Source organism: Pelobates fuscus, chromosome 12 (genome assembly GCF_036172605.1).
Source record: "Pelobates fuscus isolate aPelFus1 chromosome 12, aPelFus1.pri, whole genome shotgun sequence".
Lineage (NCBI taxonomy): Eukaryota > Metazoa > Chordata > Amphibia > Anura > Pelobatidae > Pelobates > Pelobates fuscus.
The window spans coordinates 140288623-140316112 of NC_086328.1; the positions used below are offsets into that span (position 1 = coordinate 140288623).

At 44.8% G+C, this 27490-nt stretch overlaps 1 protein-coding gene across 2 annotated transcripts in view; it reads left to right on the forward strand.

Annotated features, from left to right (window-relative positions):
• The window catches only part of LOC134579160 (general transcription factor II-I repeat domain-containing protein 2B-like), a 42084-nt gene extending 15299 nt beyond the window's left edge, over window positions 1-26785 (forward strand). For both annotated transcript variants that reach the window (XM_063438348.1, XM_063438349.1), the window contains exon 3: window positions 24951-26785. In XM_063438348.1, coding sequence (XP_063294418.1) covers window positions 24951-26771 — 1821 coding nt within the window. In that variant the 3' untranslated portion in view covers window positions 26772-26785. The remainder of the gene's footprint in view (window positions 1-24950) is intronic.
• The last annotated feature ends 705 nt before the right edge of the window (window positions 26786-27490 follow it).

The window sequence follows — 27490 nt, forward strand, 5'->3', positions numbered from 1 at the left end:
CCCAGCATGTCCTCTCGGTCGTAGTACAGGTCCCAAAAACGAGAGTCGGTCACTTTCCCAAAGTCCTCATCGTCAATGTTATCCCAAAATCGGCCACGGTCAGTGTAATCTCCGCCTTCTGGGAACTCATACTCTGCCATCTCGGGGAGACACTGAGCTGCGTTCCATTGTATCGCCTGGTATGCGTCGTCTAGCGCCAGTTCTGCATATACTAGAATCTCGAGTCTAGTCACCCACTTTTCTGTGGTCTGTTTTCTCAGGAGGGGCATCCGCTCTGCCATTCTAGCCAGAATTCGCTGCCTTCTGCTGCGGCGCCGATCCCCTCGTTAATACTGTACTTCTTCTAGGGCTTCGTCCCACAATCTGGCTCTGGCCATATCTCTGTACCTCATCATGTCCTCCTCTGGGACTACTCCAGACCCCAGGAGTACGTAACTGTACACTGTATCTTGAAGCTTCTCCTCCATTTTTCCGAATTCCTTCGTAGATAGGGTCGCTGTACGGGTACTAGCGTTGCCCTCAATTTGTACTCCAGGAATTGATGTTGCCTGTAGCTGTCCCTCTGGTTGTAGGAACGATCCCACCGCTGTCACCAATTGTAATGGACCGTTTTGCTCAAAAGGGGATAAAACCCAGTTTAGGCGATAATCCCCTTTTTGAGAGACAGGCACAGCTACTGCAGAACACCAAACTCCCGAACTGGATACAAGATAACACTCCAAACTGGAACAGCTGAACAAGAAAAGCATACAATCCGCTTACACTCCTGGCAGTCAGCTTACAATCCAATTCCCTCCAAGAACGAGACGACACTTCATTTTGAGGGTTAAACAGGAACTAAGGGCTGGCTCATCCAGCCTGGCTTTTATTTCCAACTCACACATACAGGCCACACCCAGGGGGAGGCATAAAAGAACCAATGACATAGATGTTACCTCCCACACATCCCCTCCCCTTAGTGTGACACATAATCCCATTATGCATACAGTTTAAAATATACTTTTACACAACTTTCCTAACTCTAAAACCATACATCACATTCACATAAAAATACATATCCACAATCAATCCATCCAGGGGAACAACATATAAAAAAATGGCATGGATCAGACCAGGGGTTCAAAAGTTAGTAAAGTATCTTTTAAAACCCCTAGCTTCCCAGCTCAGACTGTTTTTTTTACAGAGCCTTCTCTGTGCTGGAGAAGTAATCTAATTATCTCCAGCACATAGACAGACTCCATTAACCACACGGTTACAGAAAGACATAAAACACTTTAAAATACAGAAAGTTACTTTTTAACCCTAACACACAGACATTTCACATATCCCCAGATAGCTGGGATCTGAGCGCACAAAACTACCGAATAGCGCGCAGATCCTATTCACACAGTACAATTGCCATGGAGCTAAAGTCTTTCCCATAGTCTTTCATTATATGAATAGGCTCCATGGTATAGCTATCTGGGGTATCACATTCCCATAAAGTCTGGTCCATAGTCCAAAGGCAGCAGGCGGGCAACCAGGCTTCTCCAGTTCACAGTGGCGAAGTTGGTTTCGCCACAATTCTCCCCTTTACCAATTAGACTAACAGGGTACCTGACCTCCTGCCGGTCAGTGCCCTGGTTAGTCCAGCAACCCACCCACAAAACAGAAACAGCAGAGCAGCCCACCCACAATAAACAGTTACTACACCTGGGTGAGGGAGAATCTTGTCCAGGTTCAGGTGCCTCACCACGGCTGTGTGGGGGACTGGTAGGCTGCCTTGGTGGGTTGCTGAGGGGGCAGAGACCAGCGGTACTCTGTCCTGTTGCCAGCACTACCACGGGAGTAGTCTGGTTGGAGCCTGGTTGCTGGAGACCGACTGTCTCCCCTTTGGATATATCGCTCTGTGGCTGGGGGACAGGACCGACTGTCCCTACCCCTTGTGCTGTAAGTGCAGAGACTGCGGTCCCATCTGCACAGTCGTGGGGCTTAACATCTCCCCTTGGTGGGTTAGGCTGCCGCTGGAGAGAGGGTGTAACAAGCTCCTCTCTCTGGACGGTAAACTGCCGCTGGGGAGAGGGGTTAGCAGGCTCCTCTCCCTGCCACTCTCTCTGCTGGTGGAAAGGGAGACCAGCTGTCTCCCCTTTCATTCTCTTGTCTTGCTGCTGGGGTGCGAGACTGACGGTCTCTGCTCCCTGCAGGACACACTGCCGCTGGGGAGGAAGGACGGCACCTTCAGCTCCCTGGGGTACACACTGCCGCTGGGGAGGAAGGACGGCACCTTCAGCTCCCTGGGGTACACACTGCCGCTGGGGAGGAAGGACGGCACCTTCTGCTCCCTGGGGTACACACTGCCGCTGGGGAGGAAGGACGGCACCTTCTGCTCCCTGGGTTACACACTGCCGCTGGGGAGGACGGACGACACCATCAGCTCCCTGGGGTACACACTGCCGCTGGGGAGGAAGGACGATACCTTCTGCTCCCTGGGACACACACTGCCGCTGGGGAGGACGGACGACACCATCAGCTCCCTGGGGTACACACTGCCGCTGGGGAGGAAGGACGGCACCTTCCGCTCCCTGGGGTACACACTGCCGCTGGGGAGGAAGGCCGATACCTTCTGCTCCCTGGAACACACACTGCTGCTGGGGAGGACGGACGACACCATCAGCTCCCTGGGGTACACACTGCCGCTGGGGAGGAAGGACGATACCTTCTGCTCCCTGGGACACACACTGCCGCTGGGGAGGACGGACTACACCATCAGCTCCCTGGTATAAACACTGCCGCTGGGGAGGAAGGACGACCCCTTCATCTCCCTGGGATACACACTGCCGCTGGGGAGGATGGACGACACCATCAGCTCCATGGGTTACACACTGCCGCTGGGGAGGATGGACGACACCATCAGCTCCCTGGGGTACACACTGCCGCTGGGGAGGAAGGACTGCACCTTCTGCTCCCTGGGTTACACACTGCCGCTGGGGAGGATGGACGACACCATCAGCTCCCTGGGGTACACACTGCCGCTGGGGAGGAAGGACTGCACCTTCTGCTCCCTGGGATACACACTGCCGCTGGGGAGGACGGATGACACCATCAGCTCCCTGGGGTACACATTGCCGCTGGGGAGGAAGGACGGCACCTTCCGCTCCCTGGGGTACACACTGCCGCTGGGGAGGAAGGACTGCATCTTCTGCTCCCTGGGACACACACTGCCTTCCTGGCATATCACTTTGCTGCTGGGGGGCAGGAACAACTACCTCTGCCCCCTGTAACTCAGCCTGCCGCTGGGGAGGGAGGACGCTGCTCTCCTCTCCCTGCACTTCACACTGCCCTCCTGGCATATCACTTTGCTGCTGGGGTTGCTCACAGGACCAGTCTAGGAGATCTGCTACCTCGGGTACCGCTGGTTGCTGTTGGGAAGGAGGACCAGTTGTCGCTTCCCGGGCCTCATTGATGAGTCGCAGGTAATCCCCCTCCAGGTTCCATTCCTCGGCGACCAAATACTGTAGGTCCGCCTCGAGGTCAATAGCGCTAGGGAGACCCAGCATGTCCTCTCGGTCGTAGTACAGGTCCCAAAAACGAGAGTCGGTCACTTTCCCAAAGTCCTCATCGTCAATGTTATCCCAAAATCGGCCACGGTCAGTGTAATCTCCGCCTTCTGGGAACTCATACTCTGCCATCTCGGGGAGACACTGAGCTGCGTTCCATTGTATCGCCTGGTATGCGTCGTCTAGCGCCAGTTCTGCATATACTAGAATCTCGAGTCTAGTCACCCACTTTTCTGTGGTCTGTTTTCTCAGGAGGGGCATCCGCTCTGCCATTCTAGCCAGAATTCGCTGCCTTCTGCTGCGGCGCCGATCCCCTCGTTAATACTGTACTTCTTCTAGGGCTTCGTCCCACAATCTGGCTCTGGCCATATCTCTGTACCTCATCATGTCCTCCTCTGGGACTACTCCAGACCCCAGGAGTACGTAACTGTACACTGTATCTTGAAGCTTCTCCTCCATTTTTCCGAATTCCTTCGTAGATAGGGTCGCTGTACGGGTACTAGCGTTGCCCTCAATTTGTACTCCAGGAATTGATGTTGCCTGTAGCTGTCCCTCTGGTTGTAGGAACGATCCCACCGCTGTCACCAATTGTAATGGACCGTTTTGCTCAAAAGGGGATAAAACCCAGTTTAGGCGATAATCCCCTTTTTGAGAGACAGGCACAGCTACTGCAGAACACCAAACTCCCGAACTGGATACAAGATAACACTCCAAACTGGAACAGCTGAACAAGAAAAGCATACAATCCGCTTACACTCCTGGCAGTCAGCTTACAATCCAATTCCCTCCAAGAACGAGACGACACTTCATTTTGAGGGTTAAACAGGAACTGAGGACTGGCTCATCCAGCCTGGCTTTTATTTCCAACTCACACATACAGGCCACACCCAGGGGGAGGCATAAAAGAACCAATGACATAGATGTTACCTCCCACACATCCCCTCCCCTTAGTGTGACACATAATCCAATTATGCATACAGTTTAAAATATACTTTTACACAACTTTCCTAACTCTAAAACCATACATCACATTCACATAAAAATACATATCCACAATCAATCCATCCAGGGGAACAACATATAAAAAAAAATGGCATGGATCAGACCAGGGGTTCAAAAGTTAGTAAAGTATCTTTTAAAACCCCTAGCTTCCCAGCTCAGACTGTTTTTTTTACAGAGCCTTCTCTGTGCTGGAGAAGTAATCTAATTATCTCCAGCACATAGACAGACTCCATTAACCACACGGTTACAGAAAGACATAAAACACTTTAAAATACAGAAAGTTACTTTTTAACCCTAACACACAGACATTTCACATATCCCCAGATAGCTGGGATCTGAGCGCACAAAACTACCGAATAGCGCGCAGATCCTATTCACACAGTACAATTGCCATGGAGCTAAAGTCTTTCCCATAGTCTTTCATTATATGAATAGGCTCCATGGTATAGCTATCTGGGGTATCACATTCCCATAAAGTCTGGTCCATAGTCCAAAGGCAGCAGGCGGGCAACCAGGCTTCTCCAGTTCACAGTGGCGAAGTTGGTTTCGCCACAACACACTTTAGTACAGTTTGACTTTTTACCTGGGTGCTGCTCTTGGCCTCGACTGCTTTGGCCAAAAGCTCCTGCTAGAAGCTTCTGTTAGTTCTCATGAGGTAAACTTTGTCTGAAGTATTGGAGGTGTTGAGTGGCACTCAGCTGACCCTAGCTAAGAATTCAAGACATTCTAAAACCAGGGCTCTACCATAACCAATATAGCACACTGGAGTATCCTTTAATATTGATGGTAATCTGTCTTAGAAACATAGAATGTGACGGCAGATAAGAACCATTCGGCCCATCTAGTCTGCCCAGTTTTCTAAATACTTTCATTATTCCCTGGCCTTATCTTATAGTTAGGATAGCCTTATGCCTATCCCACGCATGCTTAAACTCCTTTACTGTGTTAACCTCTACCACTTCAGCTGGAAGGCTATTCCATGCATCCACTACCCTCTCAGTAAAGTAATACTTCCTGATTTTATTTTTAAACCTTTGTCCCTCTAATTTAAGACTATGTCCTCTTGTTGTGGTAGTTTTTCTTCTTTTAAATATAGTCTCCTCCTTTACTGCGTTGATTCCCTTTATGTATTTAAATGTTTCTATCATATCCCCCCTGTCTCGTCTTTCCTCCATGCTATACATGTTAGAATCCTTTAACCTTTCCTGGTAAGTTTTATCCTGCAATCCATGAACCAGTTTAGTAGCCCTTCTTTGAACTCTCTAAGGTATCAATATCCTTCTGAAGATAGGGTCTCCAGTACTGTGTACAGTACTCCAAGTGAGGTCTCACCAGTGTTCTGTACAATGGCATGAGCACTTCCCTCTTTCTACTGCTAATACCTCTCCCTATACAACCAAGCATTCTGCTAGCATTTCCTGCTGCTCTATTACATTGTCTGCCTACCTTTAAGTCCTCAGAAATAATCACCCCTAAATCCCTTTCCTCAGATGTTGAGGTTAGGACTCTATCAAATATTCTGTACTCTGCCCTTGGGTTTTTACGTCCAAGATGCATTATCTTGCACTTATCCACATTAAATGTCAGTTGCCACAACTCTGACCATTTTTCTAGTTTACCTAAATCATTTGCCATTTGGCTTAACCCTCCTGGAACATCAACCCTGTTACATATCTTAGTATCATCCGCAAAAAGACACACCTTACCATCAAGACCTTCTGCAATATCACTAATAAAAATATTAAAGAGAATGGGTCCAAGTACAGATCCCTGAGGTACCCCACTGGTGACAAGCCCAAGCTTCGAATATACTCCATTGACTACAACCCTCTGTTGCCTGTCACTCAGCCACTGCCTTACCCATTCAACAATATTGGAATCCTAACTCAAAGATTGCAGTTTATTGATAAGCCTTCTATGTGCAACAGTGTCAAAAGCCTTACTGAAATCTAGGTAAGCAATGTCTACTGCACCACCCTGATCTATAATTTTAGTTACCCAATCAAAAAAATCAATAAGATTAGTTTGGCATGATATCCCTGAAGTAAACCCATGTTGTCTCTGATCTTGAAATCCATGTGTTTTTAGATGTTCAACAATCCTATCCTTTAACATGGTTTCCATCACTTTCCCCACTACTGAAGTAAGGCTTACTGGCCTATAGTTGCCCGACTCCTCCTTATTACCTTTCTTGTGAATGGGCACAACATTCGCTAACTTCCAATCTTCTGGGACTACTCCTGTTAACAATGATTGGTTAAATAAATCTGTTAATGGTTTTGCTAGTACACCACTAAGCTCTTTTAATAGCTTTGGGTGTATTCCATCAGGTCCCATTGACTTATTTGTCTTTACTTTTGACAGTTGAAATAGAACCTCTTCCTCTGTAAACTCACATGTAATAAATGACTCATTTATCCTTTTTTTTAACAGAGGTCCCTTTCCTTCATTTTCAGCTGTAAATACCGAACAAAAATATTCATTGGGGCAGTCAGCTAGACCTTTATCCTCATCTACATACCTTCCTTCTTTTGTTTTTAATCTAACTAATCCTTGTTTTACTTTTCTTTTCTCATTTATGTATCTAAAAAAAGTTTTGTCCCCCTTTTTTACTGACTGTGCTATTTTCTCTTCTGTGTGTGATTTGGAAGCTCTTAGAACTTGCTTAGCCTCTTTCTGCCTAATCTTATAGGTCATTCTGTCTTCCTCACTCTGGTTTTTTTTATAATTACTAAATGCTAACTTTTTGTTTTTTACTATTTTGGCCACATCTGCGGAGTATCACAGTGGTTTCTTGAATTTTTTGCTTTTACTGACAAGCCTAATGCAATTTTCTGTTGCCTTCAGTAGTGCAGCTTTTAAATAATCCCATTTATTTTGGACTCCATTTAAGTTGCTCCAGTCTGATAATGACTCCTTTACACATATTCTAATTTTAGAAAAGTCTGTTTTTCTAAAGTCTAAAACTTTTGTTTTTTGTGTGGTGTGACTCAGTCATTGTTCTTATATTAAACCACACTGACTGATGATCACTGGATCCTAAACTTTCACCTACAGTAATATCTGATACCAAATCTCCATTTGTTAACACTAAATCTAGTATGGCCTCTTTACGAGTTGGCTCCTCAACGACTTGTTTTAGAGACAATCCCAGTAGGGAGTTTAGAATATGTGTGCTTCTGGCACAAGTAGCTATTTTTGTTTTCCAATTCACATCAGGAAGATTAAAGTCACCCATGGTGATAACTTCCCCCTTCATTGTCATTTTAGCTATTTCTTCAACTAGTAGATTATCTAACTCTTCAATTTGTCCTGGGGGCCTATAAATCACACCTACACGAACTACTGTGTGATTACCAAATTCTAACGTAACCCAAATGGACTCTATGTTCGTCTCACTAACCTTTATTAGGCTAGATTTTATGCTATCCTTCACATACAGGGCCACCCCTCCCCCTTTCTTGCCTTCCCTGTCTTTTCTATATAAAGAGTACCCTGGTATTGCTATGTCCCAGTCATTTTTTTCATTATACCATGTCTCAGTAACGGCGACTAAATCTACACTATCAGTTGCCATTATTGCCACAAGTTCATGGATCTTATTCCCTAAACTGCGAGCATTTGTAAGCTTATCATTTTTTAACACACTTGCTACAGGCACCTTCTGTCCTTGTTTTGGGGGACAATTGGATTGATGTTTTATCACCCTTTTGCCCCCCCCTTCTAGTTTAAATACATCTTAGCAAAACCTCTGAACTGCTCACTGAGAACATTTGTTCCCTTTTGAGAAAGATGCAAACCATCTTTTTTGTACAGTTTATTTCCATTCCAAACAGAGCTACCATGAGCAATAAAGCCAAATCCTTGCTCCCGACACCATTCACCAAGCCACAAGTTAAAGTCCCTAATACGCATCCGCCTGTCATTCTGAGTGTTATGCACAGGCAGAACTTCAGAGAATGACAGTGTGGAAGCAACCTGCCGTATATCATTGGCAAAAACACTAAAAACTTCCTTAACCTCTGAAACCTCATTGCAAGCCAAGTCATTTGTCCCTAAATGGACAAGTACATCCAATTCCCCTTCCTGCTTTGCTTGCTTAACAATATTGCAGATACGTCTCCTGTCTCTGTGAGCAGTAGCTCTGGGAAGACACCTCACAAGACCACCATTGTCCATCTCCACACCTCTTATGATGGAATCCCCCAACAACAACTGCTTTCTATTAGGCCTCATCATAGTCTTCAAGCCTCTCTGCACAACACCACTGGCCTCAATGCCTCTCTCCACAACAGCACTAGCCTCAGTGCCTCTCTCCACAACACCTCTAGCCTCAGTGCCTCTCTCCACAACACCTCTAGCCTCAGTGCCTCTCTCCACAACACCTCTAGCCTCAGTGCCTCTCTGCACAACACCTCTAGCCTCAGTGCCTCTCTGCACAACACCACTAGCCTCAGTGCCTCTCTGCACAACACCACTAGCCTCAGTGCCTCTCTGCACAACACCACTAGCCTCAGTGCCTCTCTGCACAACACCACTAGCCCCAGTGCCTCTCTGCACAACACCACTAGCCTCAGTGCCTCTCTGCACAACACCACTAGCCTCAGTGCCTCTCTGCACAACACCACTTGCCTCAGTGCCTCTCTGCACAACACCACTTGCCTCAGTGCCTCTCTGCACAACACCACTAGCCTCAGTGCCTCTCTGCACAACACCACTAGCCTCAGTGCCTCTCTGCACAACACCACTAGCCTCAGTGCCTCTCTGCACAACACCACTAGCCCCAGTGCCTCTCTGCACAACACCACTAGCCTCAGTGCCTCTCTGCACAACACCACTAGCCTCAGTGCCTCTCTGCACAACACCACTAGCCTCAGTGCCTCTCTGCACAACACCACTAGCCTCAGTGCCTCTCTGCACAACACCACTAGCCTCAGTGCCTCTCTGCACAACACCACTAGCCTCAGTGCCTCTCTGCACAACACCACTAGCCTCAGTGCCTCTCTGCACAACACCACTAGCCTCAGTGCCTCTCTGCACAACACCACTAGCCTCAGTGCCTCTCTGCACAACACCACTAGCCTCAGTGCCTCTCTGCACAACACCACTAGCCTCAGTGCCTCTCTGCACAACACCACTAGCCTCAGTGCCTCTCTGCACAACACCACTAGCCTCAGTGCCTCTCTGCACAACACCACTAGCCTCAGTGCCTCTCTGCACAACACCACTAGCCTCAGTGCCTCTCTGCACAACACCACTAGCCTCAGTGCCTGTCTCCATGACACCATTACACTCTGAAAGTGCAGAAAATGAATTATGTAGAGCAACAGACTGTGCAATATGCCTTTTATCCACAACTCTAAGTCTACCAGATCCTACAGTAATCCATCTGCCATTCCTACTATGTCTCTGCGGCAGTGGCTTTGCAGCAGTTCCAGCCTGAGTTTGTTTACCAGATAATTTACAAATCTCAGACTTCAAAAGTAAAATCTCCTGCCGCAAGATAGAGAACTGTCTACAGATTAGACAACAACTAAACCTCCAAAAAGTGGAACTGAGGCTGAGGAGTTGTACTATAAAGCTTTCATTTTATTTGTTGGTCAAGACCTACCCACCAGATGTCCATTCAGTGTTTGCTCATTGCCCAAACTTATTGTAGATGTATGCGTGTGCAGGTTGGTTTCACAAAATAGTTTGGCTCTCAGCCTCCTCCAATGTTACAGCGGTCCAGGAATTAGGCCTTCCCATAGGGAAGCATTGAATTAATGCTTTCCCATGGGGATTTAGAAGACGCTGGACTTCCTCATGCAAACCGTGAGGACGTCCACTGTCATTTCATTGAGTCAAACTCCATGAAACAGCAGAAAGCGGCTCTAATGGCTGTCTTAATTAACCCGTCAATGTAAATATTCTCTGAAACTGCAATATTTTAGATTGCAGGGTTAAAGGGTCAAGGACATTGCATCTAGACCACTTCAATGAGATGCTTGTAGTGTCCCTTTAAGTTGCAAAAGTCTTGGCAAACTATTTTTTTTTTAACATTCATAATTCAGCCGGTAAAGCTGCTGTTCGTGAAACAACCATGTAAATGCTGGCGGCTTTCGGATGCTAGCATACGAATGCTATAGTTATTACATATAGTGAAAAATGTGATAAGTTCTCTCTATCCAATAAAGCAGCTATTCACCAACAAGGAGTTCCTTTTACCTTGTGAACAATGGAACAAAACAAGCAGGTAAATTAGGTGGACAGCGCTATGAATTATTATAATAAAATCATACATACACAGGTAGCAGCAGATTTCGCAATTATGTGTCTTACTCTTAAAAAAAAAAAAAGTAAAGGGAAATAAAAGTACAATGATAGTGCAGTATGTTATGAATAATATGGTTATAAAGATATATTCCAAAGGGGCACTCACGTTTTCCAGAGCTTAAAAAAACGCTTAAAAAACTATTTTAGGAGCCTGGACGGAACAATCCCCGTCTAAGGATTTCTTTTTGCTGGTATCAGATTCCCAAGGTAGTGCGATTCATCATATGAAAAAAATAAGGATGTATACCAATGGTACAGTACGTATGTGAAAGTAGGATAAGTAAATAATATTTGGCCTACTTACATTTGCTAGAGCAATGACCTGCGCTAGTGTATGGAGCTTTAGGTGGAACAATCCCCACCTAGGGATATATGTAGATCCGGAACAGCAGAGTGATGGTGAGAGTATAAGGAGCTCAAGAGTGACTGGGTATTAAAACAGAATCTTTATTAATAAACAGAATAAATAAAACTATTTAAAAGTGAACTATATAGTAAAAAGAAGTATAAATAAAACCAGTCCTTGTAGGCAATCCTTAATCTCCACTTGACATGTTTCGCTTACAGCTTTCTCAAAAGTGAATGTCTGCTGTTCAGGTCAGTTGATGTTTAAATAGTCTCTTAATTTCTCTATTCAGTTCTGGTGTGTATAGTCTGTAATTCTAATTCCAGGTCATTTGTTACACTTCCGGTTTGGTGGATATCTCCATGATGATATGTCCAGGAAGTGAAAGTAGCGCCATTCTGAATAAGGGCAAAAGTCCAGTAAACCAAGTCTGTACTTCTGGTTTCAGGTCATTCGTTACATCACTTCCGGTTTGGTGGGTATCTCCATAATGGTGTATACAGGAAGTGATGGTAACGCCATTTTGGATAATGGCAAAAGTCCAAGAAAAAGAGGGGTTAATATAAAAGTAAATTAAAACAAACAAATCAAGGTGTAATCTTGCATATTTTCTGCATATATAGTTATAGAGATTATAATAGTGCTGAATAGGGATCGCCGTATATCCCATGTATTTACACAGCGATCTCTTCTAAATAGTACTAATAGACATCTGGAACAAGTCTGGATGTATATAATAGAAATCCAAAGTTTTAAGATAATATATGTATAAAAGTAACCAGTTGAAGGAAATTTGGTTAAAAAGGGGGGAAAATCATATACACAAATGAATTCTAAAAAAAAATATTTAAAAAAAATCTAAATTCTATATTGTTCCAGATGATAGTACAATTTTACAATCCAAACATTTTATGATTGATTGTGCATAACTTTCAAAAGAGTGTATTATAAAAAGGATATTATAAAAAATGTATTGGATCGAATTCTATATTGGGTGGAGGGTGTCTAGGCGGTGGACCCATTCCATTTCTAGTTTACTTATATTTTGAAAATTGTCACCTCCTCTCCAATGAGGTTTATATTTGGCGATTCCTATGAATTTTAATTGACTAGGGTCTCTATTGTGCAGTATAAAGTGGGCGGAAACAGAGTGGCTCATGAGTCCTTTTTCTATATTTCGACAATGTTCGCTTATTCTCACTTTTAGTGGTCTAATTGTCCTGCCAACATATTGTAGTCCGCAAGGACACTCTAACAAATATATTACATTGGTACTGTTACACGTTATTACATCATATATGCAAAAAAAATTGTTCGTATTCATTGATTTAAAATTTGGGATGAATTTGTCAGTTTTTTACGTTTTCTTACATGCTGCACATACATTACATTTAAAAAAAAACGTTCTTAGTGTTTAAAAAATGTTGTTGTTTTTTTTTCCTGTGTATGTTTATGTTTAGTGTAGTTTTTTAGTAAGTTTCATTTTTAGATTGGGGGCGCCTCTAAATATTATGGTTGGTTTATCGGGTAAGATCCTTTTTAGTAGATTGTCGTCTTTTAGAATGTTCCAATGTTTATTTATTATTCTTTTAATCGGTTTGCTTTTATTGTTATAATCAAATATCAAAGGGAGGGTAAATTTATTGTCTGGTCGAATTTTGTGAATTTTTTTTAGTTAATAATGATTCTCTTTCTGTGTTACCTATTTGCTCTATTTCTTTGTCTAAACACTTTGGGTTATACCCCTCTTCTATAAATTTCTGTTTGATATTGTTAGCCTGTAATTGAAAGGTGTCTTTTTCGGAACAATTTCTTCTTAATCTAAGGAGTTGACTTTTTGGTACCCCATTTAGCCATACTGGGTTATGGCAGCTATCTTGGCTAATAAAAGTATTAGCATGCACTTTTTTTAAAATGTGTTTTTGTTGAAAGAGTGCAGTCTTTAATATAAATATCTAAATCTAAATAGGTTACTTCCTTTTGACTAAAATCGCCTGTTAAAACAATGCCTTCTGTATTTGTATTTAAATAATTGATAAAATCTTTTGCTTCGGATATGGGGCCATCCCAAATAAATAAAAGATCGTCGATGAATCTAAAGTAGGAGACCAGGCTTGCTCCCCAGCCATGCCCCTCCCATATATATCTATTTTCCCATTCTGCCATGAAGAGGTTGGCATAGCTGGGGCAAACCTGGTTCCCATAGCTGTGCCGTTTGTTTGTAGGTAGAAAGAGTTGGCAAACCAAAAGTAATTGTTATGTAATATTAGGTTTATGCCCTCTAATATAAAATTTACTTGGGTTGGGTTCATATCGTTATATTTTTCCAGAATAATTTTAATGGCTGTGGTACCTTTTATTATGTGAAATAATAGTGTATTTCCCTTTTTTTTTTTTTAAGAGTAAGACACATAATTGCGAAATCTGCTGCTACCTGTGTATGTATGATTTTATTATAATAATTCTTAGCGCTGTCCACCTAATTTACTTGCTTATAGTTATTACATGCAAACAGACATTTCAATACAGTATGCAAATTACATGAAAACAGAATAGGGCAGCAGTGTTCTGGACAACCTTTAAAGTCAAGGTTTTATAGTCTGAAGTGGCTAGGTTTGCCACTGTGTGTGTGTGTATGTATATATATATATACACGGGAAGTGACGAGAGCACTCCAGAGGACTTGTTTGAAGTAATTTATTACGTGTAAAAAATCTACGTTTCGACCCTAAGGTCTTTATCAAGATATTAAACAAAGTGCAGACGTGACATTATATACCCTAACAAATTAAAAAGTAATCACTTACCCCGAAAAAGCTGTGCGCCCCAAAGCCATGTGTAACCGCTAATAGGTGATTGCAGAGACTGCCGTGGCGATCCCGTCAGTGGATGATGACGTCACACGAGATGCGACTGAGAGAAAACACGTGATCATGTGTCTGAGTAACCAAGGAGACCAAGTGTGGGCAGACTGGCGTGGTGTGTAAAATTATGAGAATGGCAAACATTAAAGAAGTATGGGAATAAAATAGATTTAACAGTAGAGCTAAGTACTGGACTGGACAAGTGCTATCTGAATAGAGTAAGGATCCTAATAGTAAAAGGACCCTATAAAAAACGGCATAATGTATATGGATGAAATAGATGGGAATATAATGAAAAGGGTTAGTGTGTTAAAAGTAACTAGCCGCAAGGGGCATGTACAGAAGGGTGGAGACTAGGTATACTAAGATATATGTGAGAGTAGAGGTGATAAACCATATAGGCAAACAGAGTGTAAAAAGAGCGTGTATGTAGAACGTGGCAAAACAAAGCAAATAAACATCTATATAGGTGAAAACCAGTGAAAAATGGTCCTAAAATACTGTGTGAGTGTGTGAACATGTGTGCAAGAGATAATGAAGAAGAGTTGTGACCTGCATGTGATCGTGCATCAGATGGTCACAGGAATGGGGATATCAGGTGAACGTCTAATGAGAATGGTGGATGAGTGAATAGAGCCCAAAAAACAACTGTAAACTAGGTTTAGGCTATGTGTAAATAAGTATAGATGGTAATATGCAAATGTACAATATCAAGTCCCAGAGTACATAGCTGGCGTGTACCAACGCCAAAAATGATAAAAATCATCATAATGCAGAAGTTAAGCAGAAGGATGAACAGGTCGACACAATTAGTCAAAAAAAAAAAAACATAATGAAGAAAAACATCCTAATAAACAAATAAAAATACTGCCGGAGGCCAAAATAGATATGTCCGAATTTTGATGGACATGACACCTGATTACTTTTCTTTACAAAATTCCAAGAGAGTGCAAAGGAGTCAGCGAGTGTCCAGGAAGGCATGGAAGGAAACATATTCATTGAGGCCCCTGGGATGTAAGGTGTCCAGTGTCTTAATCCAATATGCCTCCCGTTGGAGCAGGATCCTAGATCGATCACCCCCCCTAGACAGGGGGGGGAATGTGATCAATGGCTGTGAATTTAAGCGTAGGTAAACGATGGTTCATCTCCAAGAAGTGCTTGGCCAACGGTTTGTCTGTCTTGCTGTCCCTAAAGGCCGTCATGATGCCTGAGCGGTGGCCTCGCATTCTGTCTCGTAATGTGAGATCTGTTTTCCCCACGTAGTATAGTCCACAAGGGCAGGATATTAAATATACTAAGTGGGTGGTGAGACAGGTGATGTGGTGTTTAATGGGATAACGCTTCCCTGAGTGTGGATGGGCAAACGAAGAGCCTGTGAGCATATGACCACACGTGACACAGTTGGTGCATTTTTAAAGCAGCCTGTGTAACGGAATGCAATGTATCAGCATACGATATCCGTTGGTACATCTAGGAAATCCACAGTCAGAGTAGAAAGCAAGGCAATATCCCCAATCCTCCCAATAACCGGACGAAACACAGTTTGGGAGTCAACTAACTCGGTTTATTCACAGGCAGCATATTTATACAGTTCCCCATGCAAGGGGTTTCCATACAGTAATTCCAGGGGATTTCTCCCAACATGCACTGTGACTTTCCCAACAGGCATTGCTGCACGAGAAGGATACTCCCACTAAAATGGACGATTAAGTGGATTATCCCCTCGTGCAGCAAAACGGACAATTGACATTAAAATCTGTAATTCACACAATATTCGGTACTTCGGAATAACTGAACGTTCGGTAGATAGCTGGGGTCGGGGCGCACACTTTGGGAGAATACCGCTCCGATCCCAGCTGATTTGACCGAACGCCGCACATAATACAGTTAAACATTAAAGTGGGTTTAAAAGTACCGAATAAGTACGGGACACATAATGTACCGAACGCGGAACTCCCGAACGCTCTAGAAGTCCAGCGGTGTTCGGATCATTGAGTAGCCGTTTTCAGTTCCAGGCTCTCGACGACCGAACACCGCTGCAGAGACAAAGGATCCAAGATGGCCGACCGCCGCATGGTCGGTAGTCGAACGACGGCCACCTAGGAGAGCCCTTAATTACCGATTGCAACAATGTTGCAACCGGGTAATTGGTGCCACACGACCTGTGAATGTGTGGTCTACCTGGGGAGTCCACATTCGTACGGTGAACGGCCAGGATAGCCGTGTTTCGCCGTATGAATGCTTTGTATGCTGGCAGCATACGGCTGTCAGCATGCGAACGGCCATAGGAAAATACATATACAGTTAACGTTACATAGTATAGCTTCAGCCTACGGACAACCTGCAATGAATATAGTCCAGAAGTGGCTAGGTTTGCCACAATGCTCCCCCAGAACCAAGCCGGCATACACAGTCTGATCCCAACGGATCGGCTTGGGGATGTCCGGGAGAGTACTCACAGATCACTTCTCGAGTTCAGTCTGTCTGGATAACCCGTCAGCGTTACCGTTTTGTTTTCCTGGCCGGTAATGGATAGTAAAGTCAAAGGGCTGCAGCGCCAAGCTCCAGCGCAGCAGCCTGGCATTGTCTCCAGACACACGGTTTAGCCACACTAACGGGTTGTGATCTGTGAGTAAGGAAAAAGGTTGTCCGTACAAATATGGCTGTAACTTTTTAAGGGCCCACACCACGGCCAGGCATTCTTTCTCGATGGCGGCGTAGCTCACTTCACGAGGCAGCAACTTGCGGCTTAAATAGGCTACGGGGTGTTCTCCGCCATCGGCTCCCACTTGGCTCAGTACTGCCCCCAATCCAAACATTGAAGCGTCTGTGTGAACAAGAAATCTTTTAGTTGGATCAGGAGCAGTTAACACAGGAGCATTAGTGAGAGCAGTCTTGAGTTGTTGGAATGCCTGCTCACACTCTGGGGCCCAGACAACCAGTCGGGGAAGGTTCTTCTTCGTCAGGTCGGTTAGGGGTTTGGCCAGGGTGCTATAGTCAGGGACAAACTTTCTGTAATAGCCGGCTGTCCCTAAGAACGCCAGCACCTGGGTCTTAGTCCTGGGGGTAGGCCACTTGGCTACGGCCTCAATCTTGGCTGGCTCGGGCCTCTGCTGCCCACACCCTACACGGTGGCCCAGGTACTGCACCTCGGCCATACCTATGTGGCACTTGCTAGGTTTTAGCGTTAACCCGGCCTCCCCAATGCGATCTAATATCGCCCCTATGTGGTGTAGGTGATCTTCCCAGGTCTGGCTAAACACGGCTATATCGTCTAGATAGGCACAGGCATACTCCTGAAAACCGTCCAGTAGCCGATCTACCATCCGCTGAAAGGTAGCCGGAGCGTTTTTCATCCCGAAAGGCATGACCTTGAACTGGTACAGGCCAAACGGGGTGACAAACGCCGACTTGGGGATGGCGTCATCGGCTAGCGGGATCTGCCAGTACCCCTTACACAAATCAATGGTAGTGAGATACTGGCCCCGTGCCATCTTATCCAACAGCTCGTCTATCCGGGGCATCGGGTAGGCATCAGACACCGTTTTGTCATTTAGCCTCCGGTAGTCAACACAGAATCGGGTGGTGCCATCCTTTTTAGGTACCAGGACTACCGGCGATGCCCAGGGGCTATCGGAGGGTTCGATAACCCCGAGCTGCAACATTTCGTCCAGTTCGGCTTTCATATGGGTCCGGACGGATTCCGGAACCCTATATGGAGCCTGGCGCATAGGTAGCTGTCCTGGGGTCTCCACTCGGTGGGTGGCTAGCGGAGTGTACCCAGGTAAATTGGAGAAGGTAGTCCCCTTGGCTACAATCAGCGCCTGTACCTGGGCACGCTCTTGGGGGCTTAGCCGCTCCCCCAGTTGAACTCCCCGGGAGGGCTCTATCTGTTCCTCGGGTTCTAGTAGGTCGGGTAAAGGTAGATTTTCCTGATCCTCTACGGAGGAGGCACATATGGCCGTTACATCCTCTATCCTCTCATGGTAGGGTTTGAGCATGTTCACGTGGAGCATGCGTCTCTTCCCTACCCCTGAGCAGGGGCCGATCACATAGGTAGTGTCGCATCGCTGCTCCACTACCTGGTATGGGCCTTGCCAGACGGCCTGCAGCTTATCTGTGCGGACGGGCTTTAAGATCAAAACCTTCTGTCCCACCTGAAAGCTGCGGTCCCTGGCTCCTCTATCGTACCAGCGGCGCTGGCGTTGCTGGGCCGCCTGTAGGTTTGTGTGTACAGCCTGAGTCAGCGCCTCCAGACGGTCCCTGAACTCCAGGACGTATGACACGATAGGGGTCTCGTTAGTGGTACTCTCTCCCTCCCAGTGTTCCCTAATCAAGTTCAAGGGTCCTCGCACCCTCCTCCCAAACAGTAGTTCAAACGGGGAGAATCCTGTCGACTCCTGGGGGACCTCTCTATAGGCAAAGAGTAGGTGAGGTAGAAACCTCTCCCAGTCTTTGTGGGTCTCCCCGAACGTCCGAAGCATCTGCTTCAGCGTCCCGTTGAACCGCTCACAAAGCCCATTGGACTGGGGGTGGTAGGCGGAATTAACTATTGGCTTAATGCCACACACCTTCCACATATGTTGGGTAACTTCGGCCGTAAATTGGGTACCTCGGTCCGAGATTATCTCTTGGGGAAAACCTACTCGGGAAAATACCTTCATTAATGCCTCTGCTACGGTCTCAGCGTGGATATTAGAGAGGGCCACGGCTTCGGGGTATCGGGTGGCGTAGTCCACTATAGTTAAGATATACCTTTTGCCAGAGGGACTGGGTTTTGGCAGGGGACCTACGATGTCCACTGCTACTCGGCTGAAGGGTTCTGCTATGATGGGCAGGGGGCATAGCCTGGCTTTGTGGCGATCTCCTCGTTTACCTACACGCTGGCAGACGTCGCAGGAGGTGCAATATTGGCGCACATCCTGAGAGATCCCGGGCCAGAAGAAGGCATGGGTCAAACGGTATCGGGTACGGGTCATCCCTAGGTGTCCGGACAAGGGGATGTCATGAGAAATTCGCAGCAGCTCCTGTCTATACTTCTGGGGTACCACTAGCTGTTTATTAGTTAAGGTGACAGACCCCCCCACATCTTTTGCTGTGACACGGTAGAGCAACTCTCTTTCCCAGATGAACCGCTCCCCCTCTAACCCTGCTTGGTCGGTTTGTGCCCGGTCCCTATATACTTGGAGAGTGGGATCGGTCTGGACTTCGGTCGCAAAGGTAGTCGGGGTGTCCCAGGACATGGGGGTCAGTTGGGGAACCTGGTCTCTTACCTGAGCCTCAGAGTGCGTTGGTGTAGCCGTGGTGCGAGCCTGTTGCCGGGTGGTTACGGGAAGTGCCTCCTGGTACGGAGTCTGGGGAATAAAAGCGGAAGTCATTTGGCCCAAGTCATTCCCCAGTACAACATCAGCAGGTAAATTCTGCATCAGCCCCACTTCTACGGTCCCCTCTCCCACACCCCAATCCAAATGAACTTTGGCAGTAGGTAGCCGGTATACTGCTCCCCCGGCCACCCGTACTGCCACGGAGCCGCCAGTGTGGGTTGCGCCTGGTACCAAATGTGGTGCAACCAAAGTTAAAGTGGCTCCCGAATCCCGGAGCCCTTGCACCTCCTTTCCCTCCAGGGTCACTAGCTGCCGATGGTGCTGTCGGTTGTCGGTGGCTCGGACTGACATTACTTCGTGCAGTACCCCCAGAGGCTCCTCAATTTGAGCGCTCAGCACGTCTTGGGTGGCGGGTGCTACCTGGTAATGGTGCGCAGCAGCCCTGGGTGCCAAATTTTGTCGCACCTGATTCCAAGCTTGCCGGCTCCGGTTTTGGGTGCACTCTCGAGAAATGTGCCCCCACTGCTTGCAGGTGTGACACTGAATGTTAGCCCTGCCGTTGTATCGGGAGGGGGCTGGTGGAGTATTCAGTGCCGGCCTGTGCAGGGGTACGGTGGGGCTGGTAGGGGTAAAATTATTAGGTGGCCCTGTAATCCGAGGGAGGGCCTTAGTTTGGGCCCCGTGATGTCTCCTGGCATCAAAATGTTGATCCGCCAATTTAGCGGCTTCGGGTAGGGTGAGGGGTTTCCGGTCTCTCACCCATTCTTGTGCTTCTGGGGACAAACCATTAAAAAATTGTTCCAGCAGCATTAACTGCCTCAACTCCTCCATGTTAGTAGCGTTGCTGGCCTGTATCCAGCCTAGCGATGCTTGGTCCAGCTTGTGCGCCCATTCTGCATGAGAATCTTTCTCAGGCTTGCGCAAGCCCCGGAATTTCCGCCGGTATGCCTCTGGGGTAATAGCATACCTCTCCAAGATTGCCCTCTTCACTTTAGGGTAATCCTTACTGTCCGCTCGGGGTACAGCACGGTAGGCTTCAGCTGCCCTACCCGATAATTTGCCTGCCAGCAGCGGCACCCATACTGCGGGCTCCAAATCGTGCAGATCGCACAGCCGCTCAAAGTCCTGCAAATACCCATCGATTTCGTCCTTTTCTTCACAAAACGCTTTAAAGGCGTGATGTGGGACTTTGGGCTTTACCTGTCCGTAGGTGGAGGCAGTAACAGACTCTGCCCTAGGCGGGGTTGCTGGTGTGCTGGTCGCCATCAGATAGTCCTGTACATCTGATACCATCACGGTCAGTATTTCCAGCGGTACTGGTTGCGGTAAAAACTCCAACCTGGTTCGCAGCTCTTTTTGGAATGGGGTCTCTTCCTTGGCTGGTGGGGGTGTAGCGCTGCGGGCTCGGTCTTCCTCCATCAGTTCAGCGATCAGCACAGCTTTAGACTTGTTGCTGGCTATCTTACCCCTGGCTTCCAGTAGCTCTTTTAAAGTTTGTCGCTTTAGTATGGTATAATCAATCTCCATACGAATTGCCCTTGCTTTCCTTGTTCGGTCGTTCCAGTTTCCACGAACGCTGCTTTTTCGGCTGTAAGGTTCGGATCCCGTCGCTTGCCACCAATTGTAACGGAATGCAATGTATCAGCATACGATATCCGTTGGTACATCTAGGAAATCCACAGTCAGAGTAGAAAGCAAGGCAATATCCCCAATCCTCCCAATAACCGGACGAAACACAGTTTGGGAGTCAACTAACTCGGTTTATTCACAGGCAGCATATTTATACAGTTCCCCATGCAAGGGGTTTCCATACAGTAATTCCAGGGGATTTCTCCCAACATGCACTGTGACTTTCCCAACAGGCATTGCTGCACGAGAAGGATACTCCCACTAAAATGGACGATTAAGTGGATTATCCCCTCGTGCAGCAAAACGGACAATTGACATTAAAATCTGTAATTCACACAATATTCGGTACTTCGGAATAACTGAACGTTCGGTAGATAGCTGGGGTCGGGGCGCACACTTTGGGAGAATACCGCTCCGATCCCAGCTGATTTGACCGAACGCCGCACATAATACAGTTAAACATTAAAGTGGGTTTAAAAGTACCGAATAAGTACGGGACACATAATGTACCGAACGCGGAACTCCCGAACGCTCTAGAAGTCCAGCGGTGTTCGGATCATTGAGTAGCCGTTTTCAGTTCCAGGCTCTCGACGACCGAACACCGCTGCAGAGACAAAGGATCCAAGATGGCCGACCGCCGCATGGTCGGTAGTCGAACGACGGCCACCTAGGAGAGCCCTTAATTACCGATTGCAACAATGTTGCAACCGGGTAATTGGTGCCACACGACCTGTGAATGTGTGGTCTACCTGGGGAGTCCACATTCGTACGGTGAACGGCCAGGATAGCCGTGTTTCGCCGTATGAATGCTTTGTATGCTGGCAGCATACGGCTGTCAGCATGCGAACGGCCATAGGAAAATACATATACAGTTAACGTTACATAGTATAGCTTCAGCCTACGGACAACCTGCAATGAATATAGTCCAGAAGTGGCTAGGTTTGCCACAGCCTGTTTTACTGTATGTTTTTAGTGTCCCATATTGATCAGGGCAGTCATTGTGGACCAAAATGTCCCTGAGGTTCCGATTACGTTTAAAGGCAATACGGGGGGGATGTACAAAGGCAGAGTGAAGTGTAGGGTCGGTGGATAATAGATCCCATCTCCTGCGGATAGCCTTGGCAATTTATATATATACAGGGAGTGCAGAATTATTAGGCAAATGAGTATTTTGACCACATCATCCTCTTTATGCATGTTGTCTTACTCCAAGCTGTATAGGCTCGAAAGCCTACTACCAATTAAGCATATTAGGTGATGTGCATCTCTGTAATGAGAAGGGGTGTGGTCTAATGACATCAACACCCTATATCAGGTGTGCATAATTATTAGGCAACTTCCTTTCCTTTGGCAAAATGGGTCAAAAGAAGGACTTGACAGGCTCAGAAAAGTCAAAAATAGTGAGATATCTTGCAGAGAGATGCAGCACTCTTAAAATTGCAAAGCTTCTGAAGCGTGATCATCGAACAATCAAGCGTTTCATTCAAAATAGTCAACAGGGTCGCAAGAAGCGTGTGGAGAAACCAAGGCGCAAAATAACTGCCCATGAACTGAGAAAAGTCAAGCGTGCAGCTGCCAAGATGCCACTTGCCACCAGTTTGGCCATATTTCAGAGCTGCAACATCACTGGAGTGCCCAAAAGCACAAGGTGTGCAATACTCAGAGACATGGCCAAGGTAAGAAAGGCTGAAAGACGACCACCACTGAACAAGACACACAAGCTGAAATGTCAAGACTGGGCCAAGAAATATCTCAAGACTGATTTTTCTAAGGTTTTATGGACTGATGAAATGAGAGTGAGTCTTGATGGGCCAGATGGATGGGCCCGTGGCTGGATTGGTAAAGGGCAGAGAGCTCCAGTCCGATTCAGACGCCAGCACGGTGGAGGTGGAGTACTGGTTTGGGCTGGTATCATCAAAGATGAGCTTGTGGGGCCTTTTCGGGTTGAGGATGGAGTCAAGCTCAACTCCCAGTCCTACTGCCAGTTTCTGGAAGACACCTTCTTCAAGCAGTGGTACAGGAAGAAGTCTGCATCCTTCAAGAAAAACATGATTTTCATGCAGGACAATGCTCCATCACACGCGTCCAAGTACTCCACAGCGTGGCTGGCAAGAAAGGGTATAAAAGAAGAAAATCTAATGACATGGCCTCCTTGTTCACCTGATCTGAACCCCATTGAGAACCTGTGGTCCATCATCAAATGTGAGATTTACAAGGAGGGAAAACAGTACACCTCTCTGAACAGTGTCTGGGAGGCTGTGGTTGCTTCTGCACGCAATGTTGATGGTGAACAGATCAAAACACTGACAGAATCCATGGATGGCAGGCTTTTGAGTGTCCTTGCAAAGAAAGGTGGCTATATTGGTCACTGATTTGTTTTTGTTTTGTTTTTGAATGTCAGAAATGTATATTTGTGAATGTTGAGATGTTATATTGGTTTCACTGGTAAAAAATAAATAATTGAAATGGGTATATATTTGTTTTTTGTTAAGTTGCCTAATAATTATGCACAGTAATAGTCACCTGCACACACAGATATCCCCCTAAAATAGCTAAAACTAAAAACAAACTAAAAACGACTTCCAAAAATATTCACCTTTGATATTAATGAGTTTTTTGGGTTCATTGAGAACATGGTTGTTGTTCAATAATAAAATTAATCCTCAAAAATATAACTTGCCTAATAATTCTGCACTCCCTGTATATATATATATATATATATATATATATATGTGTGTGTATATGTATGTTTAAGGCTGTAGGCCTGTATTTGTGGGAGGAGTTAGCGTTCCTATAAAACGCTGCTCCTCTCTCCTTACCTTTGCTGTGACGTACGCTGTTCACCCCACCCACTGCACCCTCTCATATTCACACAATACCTTCGGGGGGGGGTCTCTTTTTTACAGGCCTACGTCGGTTCCGGCACACCTCACCGACTTTAACCAATCATATGGTATTTCACAGTCACTAATTAACCGACCACAAATAAATATATATAGTAACAAACCACCTCTTTTACTGGTAGGTTGTAATCCCTATCTGGAATTGGGTGGCTTTCCCACCTACCAATTTACAATAGCAAAATATAGCTGCAAACACACCATTCCTCTGGCTCTTTCTCCCTCACTCTGCGGCAGGCTGATCCCTTCTTTTAAAAGCCTGCCTGCCAATTGACCAGCTACAGGTGAGTATCAATTAGTTCACATCTCTGGAACTCCTAATGTATGTACAAGATGTGGTCTGGCTGTTAGATAGCAACTAGTGCTATTGGAGCACTGGCCCACCCTGCTCTCCAAATGCTCCACCCCAGGGACCCATACCGTGTTTTGCATAGCATCAGCAATGTATATTGCAAACTTCTCTCCCTGATACCTTTAACTGAAAACTCTCTGGCTGCTGTTTTCCCAACAGGCCTGATATATCTTCCTTCAACAACCATTCCGCTTTTTCGCTCACTATATATATAATGTGTATATACACAAAGGAATGTGGTGCATTGCAATATATGATCATATAATGTAACTAAACCCCTATTATTTTTTGCCTAGGTGAGGTGTTTTTTAAAGAAAACTATTGCAATCTGTGCGATTTGAAATCATTGTTTAGTGAATAAGCGAGTGCGCTGGATTCTGTATTTTTTATATATATATATATCATTTGTAAAAATGTATTTTTAAATAAAAGGGTTATGATGCAATAAAAACAGGTATTGTTACTATCCATTTAGACGGCAGGTGTAAAATGCAATACAAATTAGTTACTCCTTTTATTTTAATTTAACAACACTAATAGGGGATACATAATTATTATTAAGATGTATATGAATATTCAGTTCTGTTTATTGTTAAGTTTGCAATACAGGTTGTAACAGGAACATTTTTATTTATCTTTAATATACATTTTGTGTGATTTTTAATTTATTTATTTTTTACAGAATACACATGACCGATCCCTTCCAATGATTGCACCAAAGCAGAGAAAGGTAGATGGTGAAAATCGTTCCTTTAAAGAGCGCTGGGAATTAGACTATTTTTTCATTAGAAACCGAGACAAACCACAGTGTTTGATATGTTCACAAACTTTGGCTGTTTGCAAAGAATATAACGTTAAAAGGCATTACTACTCCCAGCATGAAAAGGTATATGGCCAGTATACAGGAGAACTGAGGATTGCAATGATGAATGACTTAAGGAGCAAGCACTTTGACCAGACCAATGCCCCTCCACCATCCGTACCCAATGAAAAGGCAGCAGTGAAGGCATCATATGTGATATGTGAAGAAATTGTAAAGAGAAAAAGAGCATTTAGTGATGGACCCTTTGTGAAGGCTTGTGCTATTAAAATGGCTCGTGCGTTTGGCAATGAAGATTTAGCTAAACATTTTGAGTCTGTTTCCCTGTCACACCAAACCGTAGCCCGTCGCATTTCTGTAATGGATCAGTATGTTAATCGGAAAGTGCACAACGTCATTACAGATTGTGCCTATTTCTCTGTGGCCTTGGATGAGAACACGGATATCACTGGTATCAGCCAGCTCATCATTTTCATCCGTACAGTAAATGACAACTTTGAAACGTCAGAAGAATTGTTAAAATTGACATCTCTTCAGGGAACCAGAAAAGAAGAAGACATTTACAATGAAGTAAAGTGTGCTGTTGCGGAGTACGGGGGCTTTAAAAAGTGTACAAGCATCATTACTGATGGTGCCAAGTCGACAGTAATCAAAAATTTGTGTCTTTCTACTTTACTTAAAAGGGATGGTATTGAATGCATGATGCTACACTGCATTGTGCATGAAGAGGCTTTGATTGGTACTTTGTTAAAAATGACTGATGTCATGGAGATTGTTATACGGATTACAAATTTAATAAGTGACAAGAAGTGTGCCCTAACTCGCAGAAGATTTAAAGCCTATCTGGAAGAGCTTGAAGCTGCCTATGGGGACTTACCATTACACAAAAACGTTCGCTGGTTGAGTGCAGGGAACTATCTCTCCAGGTTTTTTAGCCTTCGAAAAGAAATTTATCTCTTTTTGATGGAAATAAAGTGTGACCCTGTTTTGGAAGAGAGTCTTATCGATGGGGATTTTTTAAGCTCCCTTGCTTTTTTAACTGATATTACTCTACATTTAAATTATTTGAACAAAAAACTGCAAGAAAAGGACCAACAAGTTAGTCAACTCTACAATCATATTTCTTCATTTAGGAACACATTGATGTTGTTAAAATTAAATCTGCTGAGGAACGAATTGACACATTTGCAATCCTGCAATGAACTTTTCCAGGAAATTGAAGAAAATGGCACAACTTTAGACTTTAGTCGATTTGTACCAAAGATAGACATTCTCATAGACAATTTCACTCAGCGGTTTCAGGAATTCAACAAAATGAATTCCAGTTTCAGGTTATTTAATAACCCGCTTAACACCAATATAGCAAACGAAGAGGCAAAATATCAAATGGAATTATGTGAAATCCAATCGGACATGTTCCTGGCCTCGAGAGTAGAGTCAGGAGTGCCATTTTTTAGATTGCTCCCCAAGGACAAGTACCCTAACATGCGGAATCTCGGACTGAAAATGACTTCCATGTTTGGGAGTACATATATATGTGAGAAGGCATTTTCGGACTTAAATTATATAAAGTCAAAGTATAGGAGTAGTATTTCAAATGGCACACTTCAGCAAATCTTGCGTCTTTCCACAACAAACATCAGTGTAGACATTGATGAACTTTTGTCTCAACTTTCTCATTAAACGTGGAAACATTCTGCCCCTGTTTTATTACAACAAAATCTTTCTGCGGTTACTGGTGCCATGTAGTATAGTTTGAAACAAAGAGAAAGAGTCTATTTATTTTAGTAGTAGAATTACCCCCCCACACTATAGCAAATCTCCAGATGTTTGTAGTACCCCAAAGTTAAATCTGTTCTGCAGCGTACTCTCTGCTACAAAACAGCTGCTTTACAGATTCCACTCGCACATTTTAAAAACATATTGTATTTATTTATTTATTTATTTATTATACTATTTCTGCTTATTTTGTAAGTTGGCCTTTGACATTAAGAACCTGATCTTTCTGTCCAGGATAAAAAAAATGTTTTATTCTTTATAGGTCCGATTTTTAGATTTTGTAAATGATGTATGAACGTGTAACGGTGATATATTTCTTATGTCCTTTTTCAAAAATTGTTTGTAATCTAACCGTCATTTTACTGTTGATAAAAGTGCTTGTTTTTAAGCTCATCTGCTAACTGGCTATTAGAGATGTTATTTCATTCTTTCGTATTTATAGATCGTGGCTGTACCAGTGTCTGCAGAGGATACTGAAAATAGTATATTTCAAGGCTCTCTGTACCAATATAATTAATTTTACTTAAGTGGTTAGGGTGCAAAGATTCATTCTTTGCAGCCTTTCTATTTAAAACAGTTTTATTCTGGATTTTATGGGCTGTCAGTCAAACGGCTGGTGGAGT